We start from the raw sequence: 15998 nt of genomic DNA on the forward strand, positions 1-15998 counted from the left end.
CCGGCCCCGCCTCCCACCACGCAGAAAGGCCACTCCCTCCAGGAGCACAGCTTTAATTCCGGGCTTTTAGTGTATTTACAAGTCCACAGCTCCAGCGGGAGGGCCCTTTGTTCTGTGCCTCCCCTGCCTTGGGACACTTCGGCTTACTCTGTGCTTGTCCAGGCAGGGGGACAAAGGTTCTATTAGTGTACATAATGGAAACAAAGATTGCTTATCTACTGTGAAACAGGCTCAGGGACCAACCAGGGGCCCCCAAGCAGCCTTGCTGGGTTCTCCAAGTCCAAAATGGGCAATGAGGCGCCCCTCATCCCCGCAGCCACCGCCTGGGCTCCTGGCACACTCAGCCTCTCTCACGAGTAACACACACTCCACATCACACAGACACACACACTCTGACACACACACTACACACAGCTCACCCGCTGGCAATGCTCAGGCAGCTGAGATATACACTGAGGGAGTAGCACCAGGTTAAGTGGCTGCCAGATCATGCCTGCTCCGCCAAGACCCTTCCCCTCCAGAAAAACGGGGATCCAGAGGGCATCTCGCGGGTCCTTCCAGGCTGCCTGGGGCAGGAAGCAGCCGTCTCAGGGCTGCCCGCAGGGGCCGGGGCGTGGCCTCATCGGGGAAGGCGGGGCTCGGGCGCGAGGGGGGCGGGGCCGCCCAGCGCTTCCTCGATGTCCTCCAGGCAGCCGAGCAGGTCCATGTCGCGGAGCACGCGGCCCAGCAGCTCCAGCGTGGCCTCGCGCCGCGGGGTGCGCCGCCGCCAGGCCGCCAGCATGCTGTACTGCGCCTCGCGCAGGCAGCGCAAGTTCTGCAGCTCCAGCCGCTCGATTTCGTGATCACTCAGCCCCAGCCGCCGCACGAACTCCTTCCAGCGCAACGGGGGCACGCCGTCCACCACAGCGTACAGTGTCGCGGGGTCAGCTGCCGGGAGGCGGCGCGGTGAGCCCGGAGCGGCGGCCCTCCCCACCCGGCCCACACCCACTCGCCCCGGGCGCCCCGCCCACCCGCCTCCCCGGCCGGGGTTCCCTGCGAGGATAAATGAGGAACTCACCATCTGCGAGCGGAGCGGGGGCGCTGGGGGCGCTGGGGGCGCCGTGGGCGCTGGCCTCCCACTTCTGCACAGGGGTGGGGACGGGGGTGGAGGCTGGAGGCGCAGGGAGGATGGGGCCAGCCCCTTGGTGGGGCGGGGCCATCTCTCTGGGGAGAGATGTGACTCTGAAGTTGGACCACGGGGGGTCACAGGGGGTGAAGGTGGGACTGGAGGCAGGACTGAAGCTCGGGATGGGACTGAAGCTTGGGGCCGGGGCCAGGGGCTCTGGCTCCCCCTGAGAGAGAGAGAAGGCACAGCATTAGCGGGGAAGAGGAAATACAGCCCCAGCCCTCCTTCTTCTGGATTCCGGACGGGAGTTGGGGCTGGAGGGAATCAGGGGAGCCCCAGGACGATTTGGGTGTTACAAGATGACAACGGACAGTCAGGGAAGACTGCGGGTAGTTCCCCGGTTTCACCTTACCTCCTTTACAGGAGCCGACTGCCCACAAACTGAGAAAAAAGAGACAAAGCGTCACAGATTTCACTTCCTCTCTCAACCCTGGCGCCCATCATGGGGCTGGCGATGGGTACTTGTGGTGACATGCTTCAGGGCCTATGTGGCCCCAGGGACGAGAGAGCTACTGATGCAGTATGAGCTCTCACCAGCCGTCCAAGACCACCTCGTGCCAGTGGGGTCCTCGCCAGCGAACTAAGGGGACATTCCTCATCTCCCTCCATGCCTGTGCACCCCTCCCTCCCGCCTCCTCTGAAGCCTCCTCCTGCATTCCTACCAGCACCCTTTCCCTTCCCAAAGGCCCCACTCACCGATGGAGTAGAGCTTGGGCTTCCACCGCTGGTATCGGCATGCTAAAACAATGAGGAGGAAGGATGCCAGGCAAAGACCAAATACGATCACCAGGGGCAACAGTACTGTGGTGCCTGGAAACAGAGCAGATTGTGGTCAGAGGAGAGGGGCTCTGGAGGTAGCAGGGCAGGACGGATGGGGAGGGGCATGACTAGGAAAGGGTCCATGGGCATGGGCACCAGGATAATTCTCCTCACCTGGGTCCTGAGAGTTGTTACTAGTTACAGGTAGAGCTGGACATAACTTCTCGCACTCCGTGTTCTTACAGCTAAAAGAAGAGAGAGTGCTGGTGAGTAGGGGCCCACCGTAAGAGGAATACAGGAAAAAAAGAAAAAGAAAAAAACCACACAGATTGTTGGAAATTCTTGGCTTTACAAATATTTTAGCTATCTCTTGATATAATGGAAATTAATCCTATCTTGGGAATTGATGCGGAGGAAAGAAACATTAGTTAATCCCCAAATCATTTCATTTTAGAGCTGGATTTGATCTTGAAGAAGCTATGTAGAGGGCTTCCCTGGTAGCGCAGTGGTTGAGAGTCCGCCTGCCGATGCAGGGGACACGGGTTCGTGCCCCGGTCTGGGAGGATCCCACATGCCGCGGAGCGGCTGGGCCCGTGAGCCATGGCCGCTGAGCCTGCGCGTCCGGAGCCTGTGCTCCGCAACGGGAGAGGCCACAACAGTGAGAGGCCCGCGTACCGCAAAAAAAAAAAAAAAAAGAAAGAAAAAAAAGACATTATGTAGAAAAAGAGTTAAAAGCAGTCAGAGTCAGGTATAAATTCCAGCCCCATTCATTGGCTAGCAGTGTGACTCCAGGCAAATCACTTCACCTGTAAGCCTCAGTTTCCTCATCAGTAAAACAGGGATCCTACCCATTGTCAAGATTGAGGATTAAGTGAGATAATTATGCCTGACATATAGTAAGCCCTCAATAAATGCTGACTGTCATTGAATTGTTATTTTATCACTGTTTTACTGATGAGAATCCAGTGAAAAAAAGGTTAAAGAGCTTTTTCTCTAGATGACACTGCTGATGACAGCACCTAACTTTGAGAGAGGGGTCTAGCATGCATGTGAACAATTAAAAAACACATCTTGCTGGGGGCAGCCAGAGAACACTCTAGAACAAGCGCATCTTCCCGTTTTGGAGCTGGCACTGGGCAGCATGGACTAATGAGAACTACATCAGGGGTCCTAGAAGGAACTTGAGGAGGTGAGTTCTCAGCAGGAATCTGAAAGCAGGGAGAGGTCATTTTGCCCACCTCACAAGCTCCTGGTGAGAACCACATGGAAGGGGTGTGGAAGTGCTTTTAAGGGGAAGAAATTCGTGGGAAAAAGAACATAGTTTCTTGTCAGACACTTTGTGGCTATTTTTTGTGGTCCTTACAGCTTTGCCAACCTGATGTCATTATCCTTACTTTAAAGGTAAAAACAACTAAGGCTCAGAGATGTTAAGTCACTTGCCCAAGCTCACACAGCCTGAGATGTTAAACCCAGGGCAATTCAACTTTAGAACCCTCAGTTTCCTCTTTGCAAGCAAGTGTGCAAGAACAGCCCCTGCAGAGCCAGAAGGAGTGAGGAGGTGCGGTCAAAGGGACTGGGGAGGAAAGTGCATACTGCATTAAACCTAAGATCAATAATCAGAGACATTACGATTTACATCACACACACACACACACACACACACACACACAAACACACACACAGGTGCCAACTGAACCATGATACACCGTCAACTGTTGTAAGATGCAGTATGATTTCAGAGATGTAAAAGTGTATTCCTAGAATCCATAGTAGGGTCTGTTGCTCAAGAATCTGAACGTCTTCCAAAAAACATCTGAATGTCTAAAAAGAACTTCAAGTCCTTGCGGTATGTGCCTCTATCCACAGAGACTTCATGAGATTTTAGGAACAAGTTGGGGGCAGGGAGGACTGTCTGGTATCTTGACATGAAGTGTCTCCCATCCAAACAGCCTGGAGGAGCCAGAGCACCTCCCACAGTCTCCCCCTCCCATGCCGATCCGGTGCCCAGCAGCCAGCAGAAGTACTCACTGAGCACAGGAGACGCACTCAGCATCTCTTAGAAAGAACCCCACGTGGCAGTGGCAGACGGTGTCCTGTCTCTCCTTGCCTGTAGGGAGAGATGCGGCACAGCTGAAGGAGGATGGCCCAGCACCCTGAGGGCCAGAGGGAGAACCGGGGGGGCAGGGGTACAGCAAGCTGGAGACCGCCCTCCGGAGACGGGGTGACCAGCTGGGTCGGGAGGGCCATGCTCACAGGAGTGGTGCACCGTGCCGTTGGGGCAGAGGCTGCAGTTCAGACACTGGAACAGAGTTTCACTCCAATACTTCCGATACTGGTTCTTCCTGCAGCCACACACGGTATCCTTGTCCACTGCGCAAGGAGCAATCTCCACCTGGAACATTTCTGGTGCGGGGAGTAGATGGGGTATGAGCTCCCACTGTCCCCACCGGGTGTGTCTCTCTGGGTAACGCACGCTCACACCCATGCATTCGTTCACTTGCGCACATGCATCCCTGCCCACCCGCAGCAGCACAGCTTCGTACCTTCCCCTGGAGACAAGACGCGCACACCCACCTGACCCAGTCGGTTTAGAGTCCCGCCCCCCTGCTGGGACTTACCTTTCCGGCACTTGGAGCAGCTCAGACATTGTCTGAGGTGGTTCTCCGAAGCGGTAAAGGTGCCGCGGGCACACACCCTGCAGTCCGTGTCCAGCCCCGGGCCCGGACAATCATTGTACAGGTAGGTACCTGTGATTGGGGGGTCGGGGTTAGGCTGCAGCCAGGAGCCCCAGCCCCAGGACGGCCCGGGCACCTCCCCGAAGTCCCTGGGAGAGGAAAGGAGGGAGAAACTCCCAGCCCTGGAGAGGCAGCCAAGTCAGGGACCCCACGTTCCGGAACATCTGGAAAGAGCAAAGGGAGAAGCAGGGCCCCTGAGGAGCCCCACGGTTACCCCTCCTCCTACCTTTGTGGCACTTGGTACAGCAAATGGAATTATTTTGAGGGTGGCTATATTTCCCTTGGGGACACGAACTCTCTCTCTTCTCCCGGTCCCCGGGGTGAGGGACCAGCCCATGAATCCCCACGGGGTACACATCCACCAACAGAGCCCGGAGCACCTGGGGAAGAGTCAGATGGAGAAGACCCCATCAGGAGAGGGAGGGGTGGGGTCTCAGAGGGAGCGAGTCTAAAGCCTTCCCAGCTCAAGTCTTTTCTCAGCGGAACATTCTCCCCAGGCCACTCCCGCTCACACGCCACGTTCTCCTCTAAGCCTAGGCTGCCGGCACAGTGCCATCTAGTTGTCCTCTGGTTGTCCTGTGTGTGCGTTTCTGTCCTTCCAACTCAAGGCTGGTAAACTCCAGGCACGGGCTGTATTTTATCCTTATTTCCCTGAAGCAGCTGTTAGTGCTGGGCACAAGGCAGATGTTCAAGGAGTTTTCTGGGTTGGGAACAGGACCTTCCTTCCGACGAGTAACCCTAAAGATTGGGGTGGCGCTTCTCCATCTGGGTGCTGCGTTCACAGCGTATTCACTGTGCACATTCACGGAGGTGAACAGTTAGGATCTGTGCACTTTCCTGAACTATGTTATGCCATTAAAAAGGTTTTTTGTAACATCAGATTGGAGTGGAGGTGAGCGATGTCCCTGTGGGGGCCATTCCTGGACAGCGGGCAGAAGCCACAGGAAGAGTTTCTTTGTCAATCTATACCAAAACCTCACTCAGGATCCTGCCCTCGGACTCCGTGCTGCATCCCCTTCCGCCAGTAAACCTGCACGAACACCCCAGGTTGGCCCGGGCAAAGGGGGAGTGGAGAAAAAGGGAAAGTTCAGGGTCAGGGATGGGGGTAGAAAGGTGATGAGGTTTAGGTGGGGCGGGAGGGGGCACAGGCATGGAGGTTACACGTAATCGTAGCCGGCTGGAGGCTGGGGGTCTGGCTCAAAGACCACCGAGCCAGGAGCTGAGGGCGTGCCAGGGAGTCCCTCTGCCCTCTGCACATCGGGGTGTCCGGGGAGCCTGTTTTCCGGCCCCAGGCCGGGCCCCCCGTCCCGGAATCACTCGCCCAGCCCTGGCTTCAGAGCTGGGACGGCACGGCCAGGAGGCTGTGTTGAGCTCCAACCCAGACTTTGCTGTTTCACCTCCTACCAGCCTCTTCCTGGCTTTCCCTGGCCCTTGATTTTGTTTTCTCTGCTACAAAGCCCGCCTTATATGAAGATAAGAGGATGTCCTCCAAGGATGTTAAACTTTGGGAGCAACAGGCTAATCAGATCCCAGAAACCCCAGCCCAGGACAGGAGGGCCTGGTAGCCCAAGGCTGTAGGCAGGTCACACCCAAGTCCCCCGCTAGGTGTCGCTGCAGCGGCCCGGAAGCCCAAGCCCCCGCCCCAGCCCCACACAGGGGAAGCCACACTCAGAAACCCAGCTGCCACCCCCCAGGGGTGTAGGGCGCCCTCCCCACCCAGAGGCAGCACCCTTCCCTGGCCACTCCAGCGCTGTGCCACCTCCCCTGAGAACAGGGCTGAGGCTTCCAGAGCAACAGGAAAAGCTTGGAGTGTTTATGGGAAGGACTTCCCAGTCCTGAGAGTGTGGTTCCTTTCCCCGAAGAAGGGCTCACAGCACCTAAGGTCACTGGCACTTGGAATTCCACCCAGGAGGCTGGGAGCAGAGCCAACCGGCAGAGACAGCATCAGGAAAAAGAACGGCGGCGGGTTGGGGTGGGGTGGGGGTCCTTCCCAGGAAGGAGGGAGAGGCACCTTCTCCGTCCACGTGCCTCCCACCGCGATCTCCAGCACTTTGGGGGTTAAGTCAGATCCGGGAAAGGGAAATCTTTTCCCAGAAGCTCTGCCCGGTGACTCAGGCCAGAGGGAGGGAGGGAATCTAGGGGAGGGAGAGGGAACCAGCAGCTTCCCCAGCTCCTCAAGGGTCATGAGTCAGCAGAAAGGCTGAAGGGACCAGCCCGCAATTGGGACCCGATCCGATCTCTTCCTCCTGTGGGCCAGTCTCTCCCTCCAATCCCCACTCAGAGGCCCCTTTCCTCCCCTTCTCCTCCCAGGAGCCAGGCAATGGGCCTCAGTCCCCCTTGGCCCCACTTTTTCGGGAAATGGCTCCCTATCCCATTCCATCCCAAAGGGAAGTCTCGGCCGACCCCCTGCTTCCTCCCATCAGGTCACTACCCGCCCCTCCCTGAGGGCCACTCAGCTCCTTCCCACCCCTCAGCATCCTTCCTTCAGACCCAGCCCCGCCCAGGCTCCTCCTCCGGGTTCAGCCAGTCTCTCTGCGGGTTTGTCCTTTCCCTGGCTTCTCACGTGAGCCCCACCCCGCCCCCGACACTTCCCAGTTCCAGAAGGGAGCAAACCAAGGCTGCCCTCCCACCCGGGTTCACTGCCTTCCCACAGCCTGACTGGTTCTGGCCAGCTGGGTTGGGCTTGGGCACCTCCCTGGGGTCCTCAAACAATCCTTAGGAAACGCGGCCAGTTCTGAGGCTCCACACGCCCCTCCCACAAGCCCACTGGCAGCACAGGCAAAACTCCAGAGCCCTGAGCACCCAGTTCCGGGAGGGAGCGAGCAAGACGGGATGTAAGACAAGCAGCACCATTTCCCCGGGTCCCCCCAGTCCCCAGCAGCCCCCGGAGCCAGCCCACTCCGACCCCAGGAGCCAGCAGGCACCGTTCCTCGGCACTGGCTGGCGCCAGTGCTCAGCCGCTGCACCGTGCAGCAAAACAGCGGAGCTAGGAGGTGAACTCTGAGCGCCCAGACCCCAGGCAGCCTGAGTGCCTGTGTCCTGGAGCAGGGGAAGCGCAGGAAGCCGGGGTGCCTGTGGAGAGACGGTTGAAGGGGTGGCCCAGCACCCCTCCAGCTCCCCCATAACTTCCGCCTAGGGAGTCTTTTAAGTGTGACTTCCTGTGCTGGGGCCACGGCTTGGGGGCGGAGGGGTGGACCCTGTGGTCTAGCTCCCACCCAGCAGCCTCACGGTCCCGTCCTGCGTTCATCTGTTCGTTAACTTAAAATGTCTTGTGTTCATTGGATGTCAAAATCTTTGGGGAGCTCACGACAGCTTCTCCTCCAAGGCCCAGTTGAGGCCCGGCCTCCCTCCCCGAAAGCCCCCCATTAATGAGGTTTCCCCCCACTCCAGCTCATGAGATACATAACCACCCTGTGAACTTTAAAAATATGAATAAACTATACCTATTTTGGGCTCTTACCATAACTACCTAGGGTGAGTAGATACGGTCTCCCCAAACAGACCATAAACTATGCGATGAGAGATGAGAAAGTGTTTTGGTCAGAGATAATGTCTAATCCTCCGCACCCAGAACTGGAAGAGGGAAATAAATGTGGTTTGACTGGGTGATTTCATGACTATCTGTCTTCCACTCCAGTCAAGGCCAGTGAAAACCAAAGTGGGAAGATGGGAGTCAGTGCCTCCCTGTAGGCATATATTTATCTCCAGGGGAGAGTTCCCCTCTCCTTCCCACACACATGCACAACCGCAAACACCCTCACAGGAGATGCTGACAAGCCTTCCTCTCCTTCTGAGCATCCCTGGTGAGTGAAGGTTTTGTGTCACTTACGAACGACACAACGGCAGATGTGAGTCTGAGAACCTCTGCTCTGGCCTGTTAGATGCCCACTTCACTTGGCTATTCTCCAGACCCTCAACATGCCCCAAAGGAAATCCATCGACCTCCTGACCTGGACAGATGTCACACCAGCAACTTCTCTTTGCCACCCTTCTCTCCTCAAAGCCCCCATCCCTCCTGTGCTGCCATCCAGTCTGTAGTCCATCTTGCCAGACCTCCCCTGTCATCTCTCAATCCTTTCCAAGTCCAGGGGTTGCCTCACACCCGGATCACTGCAACCGTCTTCCCACCTTTTTCCTGCTCCAATCCATCCTACACGCTTTCTTATCTGCATTTAAGCTTCAACTTGCACCCACAGGTGTGGGAATCTTCCTTTCCGGGGCCGGACCTCAAACATCATTTCCATGGGTCACTCTTTCCCTGAATGAGAACTTGCAGAGGTACCTCACTGCTATACTGGACACATGCCCAGGTGCAGCGGCCCTGAGAGAACCATTTATGAACGAATGAATGAATGAATTCCTCTACCTGGGACCACAGTCAGGACTCTCTCTCCATCCCTTCCCCCACTTCCTCCAATTTTCTCTTTCTCGCTTCTTCTTGTTCCTCAACAGGGTCCTTCCCCTGCAGCCAAGGTGCTCAGCTTCCTGCCACCACCAGCCCCCAACACAAAATCCCATCTCTCCGTTCCTCCGCTCTACCTCAAACCAGTCCCCTTTCTTTCCAGCCTGCTGCCAGTGAGTGGCTTTAAAGCTCAGCTCCAAAACCACTCTTCTATGAGGCATTTCGTCCCTCATTCCATCCTTTATTCATTCAACAAACAGTTACGGAGCACGGTAGAGACGCAGGTCCCGCAGGGATGCCCAGGTGAATACATGGCTTGAGCTCTCAGTTGGGTCAGAGACGGGCGACTGTGGACTCTGCGTCTCTGCAGGGAGCACAGGCGCTGGAGCTGAGATCAGCTGAGCAGAAAAGGCAGCAGGACGGCACTCACACCCCTCCTGGTTCTGCCTCCCACGGGTGTTCCAGGGCACCACATCGCAATGCTTTTGTGGGCATTTCTCCCTGGAGTGCTCTAAAATCATTTTTTGCTATAAGCTGTCTTGGTTCCAAGACTGTCAGCTCGTTGAGAGCAGCAAGATCTTATGTGCTCTGTTACAGTCTCTCCCGCATTCTTCCCCCACCTCCACGCCCCCCCCCACCCGGCCCCGCCGCCACACAATCACAGTTCCCTGCATTGCCCATTGGAAAGCCCGTGGACAGCCTCACCCAGCACTGCACACCTCCTGTTTCCCCTCCAGCTCCAGGCTGAGCTTGGTCCCTTAGCTGTCACACCCCAACCCGGGCTGGATCAGCTGCAGTCCCAGGCACATTCCTTCATCTGTTCAGGCTCCCCCGTACCTCTGTTTTCCAAACGCAGAAGCCACTGAGTAATTACAACCACTACTGATACTATTAAGAATAGGAAAGCTAACATTTATTGAGTGCTTTCTGTTTGCTATACCCTGTTCCTGCACTAGAATAGAGACTCCATGAAGGCGGAGACTTTTGTTCACTGCTGTAAGTCCAGCACCTAAAAGAGTATCTAGTGCCGAGCAGGCAGAAATGAATGGAATACTTAATATCTATCTATCTATTTCATCTTCAGAACGACATTATGAGGTAGTGACGATTCTGTCCATCTTAGAGATAAAGAAGCAAGGCATGAAGGGTTATGTTAACCTGCTCAAGTCCAGGCAGCTAGTCCCTGAGGGAGTCAGGACAGGACCAGGGGATTCACTGCCAGGAGACAGGAGTAGGCAGGGCAGCTGGATGGGGAGCAGGGAGAGCCCCTGGGGAGGACAGCCTGCACAGGAGGGAAAGGTGGGCCTGGGGCCACAGGAGGTGGCGGGGTGCTGCGCAGGGAACTAGGGTCTAGAAACGTGGACTAAAGCAGAGGGAGCGGGAGGAACTGGAGAGAAAGGTTCAGAAAGGAGACTCGAGAAGTCTGAGGAGACTGGACAGAAAAGAAAGGGATGATTTGGGGACACAGTACAAGACCCTGGGGGAAGAAGAGGTGGGGGGAGGAGAGGTGGGGGAGGAGGGGTGGGGGAGGAGGGGTGGGGAGTGGCGGTTGGGCCAGGGAAGAGCAGGAACCCTGAAGAAAGTGACCAACGCAGTGCCCCCAGCTAGGTGGAGGCGAGGGGCTGGATTTCTGCGCAGGACGACTGCAAGACGTGGAGGGGTCAGGGATGCATTGAAACAAGGCTGAAGCAAGAGAAAGGGACATTTTCCAGTGACGAAAACAACTGTCTACCAACTTCCCCAAACTGAGCTGTGGGAGAAGAAAGCAAGTGCTCTGTTGTCTGGGTCCGTGGGAAGGGCTTGGGGGGCAGGTCCAGGGCTCTGAGGCGGGGGAGGAGGGTCAGGCCCACAGACAGGGGCCACAGACCCAGGGTGAAGCGTGCCCCCCGGGGGGGAGGCCTGGGCCTGGGGAGGCCTATCCGGCTACCGACCGCCCTCCCAAATGCCTCCAACACACGGCATCCCAAGCCTACCCGCCCCGAGCCAGGGCCTCTCCCAGACTCAGTTTCCCCACTTCGCTGGCATCCAGTCCCTGCCCTCCAGCAGGGTGTGCTCAGCTGGGCTCACCAGCAGCCTCGCCTGTCCACGGCCCAAGACTGCTGACCTGCCGGACACAATTCAGAACCATCTGGACTCTGAGAGGACAGACCTTCTTTCTCCCACTCCTTTCGGTTTCTTAACAAACTCCCCCGCCCCCGCCGTGGGCACCTGCCCCCCGTCTTCCTGGCAGCCCGGGAACCCCTTTCCCTCCGTGCCTTTCAAACTTCTCCCTTGCTCCCGACTCAGGGCAGCGAATGAATGGGGCAGTGTTTGAGGTCAGGCCGCGCAGGCCTGAGGCTGGGGCCCGGCCCTCGGCTCTCTCCCGCCCCAGGCGCCGCTCGCCCGCCAGCCCACTCCGCCCTCCGTCCCCCGTCTCACCAGTGGCAGCAGCAGGCCAGGCACGGTGGGGAGGCCCATGTCCGGCCAGCTGTGGCCTCTCACTCCCCCATCAGGGCTCAGGCAGTGATGGACAGAGGCGACAGTGGCAGCGACACAGTCCCAGGATGAGCAGGGTCCGGAGTGGAGCCCGGGCGTCGGGCAGGGGAGTGGAGGGTTGAGACTGGGGCGCGGATCACAGCCGGGTCCCGGGGACCTCAAACCCGGAAGGCCGGCACTGCAGCCTGAGTTCGGAGAACTCAGAGAAAAGTTAAGCAGAGAGGAGGTGGGAGGGGAAGGGAGAGGGGGGGTGTTGCAACTTCAGGACAGGAAGAGCCGGGGTGGAGGCGGGTGGAGGCGGGAGGAGGCGGGAGGAGGCGGGAGGAGGGGGGAGGTGGGGGGAGGTGGCGGGAGGAGGCGGGAGGAGGGGGGCCAAGGTGCCTTAACCTTTTGTACCCAGTGCGAGCGCGGGCGCCCGGATCCAGCTGCCCTGCCACGTGCGCGGGTCTGACCACTCCCACCCAGACACCCAGGAGCGCCGGCCCCCTGCCCCCTCCCCCCATCGCCCGGCCTTTCCCAAATGAACCATAGTAGAAGGACTCGGGGCTTTGGAGTCAGATTCGCTGGGTTCCAGCTCAGGATTCTCTACTTTTTAGGTGGGTGGTGTTGGGCAAACTCGGATGCTGTGTTCCAGTTTGCAAAATGGAGAGCCGCTGTCTCGTGAGGTTGCCGGCAGGATTTCTTGACACTGGCAGGTAAGCGTCTGATGCCAGACAAGTCCTCAGTGTTCCTTAGAACCCCTTCCCCTTTCCCCAGAGCTCTCCACTGACACCGTAATCTCTCACTTTCTTAGGAATTTACGCCTCCAACCCAAACCTCAGAGTAAAGCCTAGCCCTGACTTGGGGCCCTGCCGCCCTGCACCTCCCTGCCCTACCCCCTCCGCCCCAGTTCTCATCCAATCTTTGCTGGGCGATGCTCCCAACAGCGGATCCTGGCTCTGCCTCCAAACGATGGTGGGACCTCTCAAAAGACCTCGGTTTTGAAATGAGAGCGACAGTGCCTGGCCTGCCTTCGTGGGGAAGATGATGTCATGAGTCCTAATGAGATCACATCCGTGACAACGCTGTGGAATTACAGCTCTCTCCATCAGGTATTACTAGTATGTTCCCAGTGCCCCTTTCCCAAATATTCCGATACATCAATCCGAATTGCGCTCGGAGATCATCTACCGCAGCCCCGTTGTTTTATAATCGAGAAAACGGAGGCCCAGAGACACGCAGGTCATGTGCCCTGCAGAGCCAGCCCAGCCCCCAGACTCCTGACTTCAGACTAAGGGCCCATTTTGCTACGACACATAATTACCGCTTTCCATCAGTCCTTCTGAGTTAGACCCCCCAACCCGATTCTTCGGGTATTTTTTTAAAAATATTTATTTATTTATTTATTTTTGGCTGCATCGGGTCTTAGTTGCAGCACGCGGGATCTTTCGTTGGAGCGCATGGGCTTCTCTCTAGTTGTGGCGCACAGGCTCCAGAGCAGGTGGGCTCTGTAGTTGCAGCATGCGGGCTCTCTAGTTGAGATGTGGGGGTTCAGTAGTTGCACCAGGTGGGCCTAGTTCCCCAACCAGGGATGGAACCCACGTCCCCTGCATTGGAAGGCGGATTCTTAACCACTGGACCATCAGGGAAGTCCCTCTTTGGGTATTTTATGCCATGCTTATCTGTGCAGGACATCTCCCCAGTGAATCCCACAACAAGGGTACAACATTCACCCAAATATTCTCTGGCCACAATGACCTTCCCTAGACCCAGTCCAGGCCCCGGGTCCTCCAGCCGCTGACGTTGCTGGAAATGCAGGGAGACCAGACAGGAGTGAGGTCCTAGGGCTTTGTGACTTGGAATCAGAGCTACTCACCCCTTTGCCTCTTGATCCACCAGCTGACTCCCCACGCTGCTATCCACCCTCCCTGGCCCTTTCCTGGTGCCCCTCTGTGATTCCCGGAACAGAGCTGTGGATGTGAACGGAGCTTGGACGCCCCCACTTCTGGCTGACTTCACTCCACCCCATCCTCCAGCTTCTGAGGGACAAGAGGGTTGAAGTTGGACTCACAGAGGAAGGAGGTCCCCTCCACCAACACACAGGGAGGCTCCAAGTACAGCACGCATGGACCCGAAGCAGAGCTCTTACAGAAGCAGAGTCACTGAAATAAAGTGCGAGAGTCAAATTGCCCAGTTTCCAGTGTAAAGACGCCAGAAGAGCCACAGGCTTCTCACGTAAGAAATGGGAAGCACGCACTGATGAGCAAACGCATGTGAAGTGTTTAGCAAGGCTTTGCCGTATACTAAGCATTCGGTCAGTGGTAGCAATGGTAATAATTTGTATTCACAATTATTATTCAGTGTCCTATTTTTTTTTAATTTTTATTGAAATATAGTTGATTTACAGTGTTGTGTTCGTTTCAGGTGTCAATGTCCTATTTTTAATGTTACAAGGAATTTTTAGTAGTCTGTGCCAACCGTCAATGCCATTACACATAGCCCGGCACAAAAGGAGAATTTCTTTCATTGTTTAGGATAAATGCCTATTTACTCAGCAGGTTTAAAGTCTTGAGACACATGGTATTCAACTGTTCAATAAAATTCTGTTTAAAAGAAAAGATGCTGAGGGGCTTCCCTGGTGGCGCAGTGGTTGAGAGTCCGCCTGCCGATGCAGGGGACGCGGGTTCGTGCCCTGGTCCGGGAGGATCCCACATGCCGCGGAGCGGCTGGGCCCGTGAGCCGTGGCCACTGAGCCTGCGCGTCCGGAGCCTGTGCTCCGCAGCGGGAGGGGCCACAGCGGTGAGAGGCCCGCGTACCGCAAAAAACAAAACAAAACAAAAGAAAAGATGGTGAGAGGTGCATGGATCTAGGGATATGAACAGCTAACCAGTCTCTTGGAGGAGGTGAGAGTATATAAGCATAATCCCTCCAGGGGAAGAAGAAATCATGGGGAGGGAGACAATGGGAGAGCTGGAGAAATAGGACAGCGGCAAACTAGGATTGGCTGTTAGGGCTCATGAAGAAAAGGATAAAGAGTATAAAGAGCTTTAGATAACAGAGCCCCATCTCTCCATCACGTGTCACAAACACACAGACTCACACACACGGGCCCCACGGTAGCAGAGTCATCAAAAGGGCACTGAACTCTCTCTCAGTCGAGGTGACATGGGTTCCAGCCCCTGACATCCCAGCTCCATGTGTCACAGGAAAACAGGCTGAGTCACAGAAGACCTGGCTTCCAAGCTGGTTCTGTAAGAATCATGAACTTGGGCAAGTCACTTCACCTGATAAGCTCAGTAAGGAGAGTGAGGCAACTGGAACTCTCTTCTCTACCAGTCTGATCGACCTGGGACAGAGAAACTAGGCGCACCTCCCCTGGATGCGCTGATCTTGGATAACTACTCATACGGTGCAAGTGTGCAGATTACTGCCGATTTCAGTAAACACTCTAGAAAAACGCATGCCCTGTATTACTGGTACCTGCCCTAGTCCCCTCCCGGCCCCCGTAACTGGTACCCGTTTGCTTTTAAAATCCACTTTATCTTGAATCATGTAAGACACATACATTAATAGAAGTTTTTATGGAATTTGTGATGCCTTGAATAATGGTCAGAAGGTGCATGTCTTTGTGTGTGGGTGAAGAAGGAAATAAACTATTTTTAAAGCTAAAAAAAACAAACAAACTACCCTAGTGTCCAGAAGTAACACAAAGATGAGGGATGGAGGAGAGGAGGAAACAGCTCAGGGTGGACATGCCTTTGGCAGGAGAAACTCCAGCGCAGGCTGGGGGAGAAGGGGAAGGAGGGGGAGCGTAGCTGATTGCTGTCATCTGCAATAGCTCCAGCTTTGCCCCGCAGGTCCTGCCCACGCAGCCAGGGGAGACGGAGCCAGGGAGGGCTGGGGCAGGACTGATGATAGGCTGTGGCCAGAGAGCACAAGAGCAGGCTGAACCTGAGGGCACTGAGAGGAAACCGTTGTGACACCAGCATTTTCCCCTCATCGTCTTGTGTCTACGAAAGGGAAGTCAGGAGTCGTCACATCACTTCCTCGTCATGACCTTTCCTACCTTCCCGCTCCCTCCACCATCCCCCCCCCTTTCCCAAGATTCACGTGGCTCCTCAGGACGGGGAGATTACAGTTGAGGAGAGTAAGACCAAGGCAGCAGGGGAAGTGGTCCCAAAGAGGATGAGGAAGGCTGACTTCTGAGTTCCAGGTCTGATGCTGGAATGGGGGAAGGAACTGGGGGTCTGGAAACCCGGGTTCCATTCAGACATCCCTCAATTCTCCTTTGTTAAAATAAAAGCTGGGGTTTCCCTGGTGGTGCAGTGGTTGAGAGTCCACCTGCCGATGCAGGGGACGCGGGTTCGTGCCCCGGTCCGGGAAGATCCCACATGCCATGGAGTGGCTGGGCCCGTGAGCCATGGCCGCTGGGCCTGCGCGTCCGGAGCCTCTGCTCCACAGCGGGAGAGGCCACAGCGGTGAG

The 15998-nt window shown here is 56.3% G+C and overlaps 1 protein-coding gene and 1 long non-coding RNA gene across 3 annotated transcripts; one reads left to right on the top strand and one right to left on the bottom strand.

Moving 5' to 3' along the window:
- Nucleotides 1-37: 37 nt before the first annotated feature.
- Nucleotides 38-11828, bottom strand: TNFRSF1A (TNF receptor superfamily member 1A). 2 transcript variants are annotated; one of them, XM_067695506.1, is made up of 10 exons: nt 11480-11828; nt 4886-5039; nt 4543-4671; nt 4178-4327; nt 3953-4031; nt 2099-2169; nt 1862-1975; nt 1518-1546; nt 1058-1331; nt 38-927 (listed from the first exon to the last, which is right to left on the bottom strand). In XM_067695506.1, the coding sequence occupies exons 1-10, from the start codon at nt 11516-11518 to the stop codon at nt 620-622; spliced, it is 1347 nt and encodes a 448-aa protein (XP_067551607.1). In that variant the 5' UTR covers nt 11519-11828; the 3' UTR covers nt 38-619. The 2 variants fall into 2 exon arrangements, with proteins under 2 accessions (XP_067551607.1, XP_067551608.1); XM_067695507.1 differs by lacking the exon at nt 4886-5039.
- A 100-nt stretch (nt 11829-11928) lies between these two features.
- LOC137201532 (uncharacterized) lies at nt 11929-14133 on the top strand. Its single transcript, XR_010932212.1, has 3 exons — nt 11929-12231; nt 12330-12627; nt 13415-14133. It is a non-coding gene; the product is annotated as an uncharacterized lncRNA (long non-coding RNA).
- Nucleotides 14134-15998: the final 1865 nt, after the last annotated feature.

This window comes from Pseudorca crassidens, chromosome 11, assembly GCF_039906515.1.
Source record: "Pseudorca crassidens isolate mPseCra1 chromosome 11, mPseCra1.hap1, whole genome shotgun sequence".
Lineage (NCBI taxonomy): Eukaryota > Metazoa > Chordata > Mammalia > Artiodactyla > Delphinidae > Pseudorca > Pseudorca crassidens.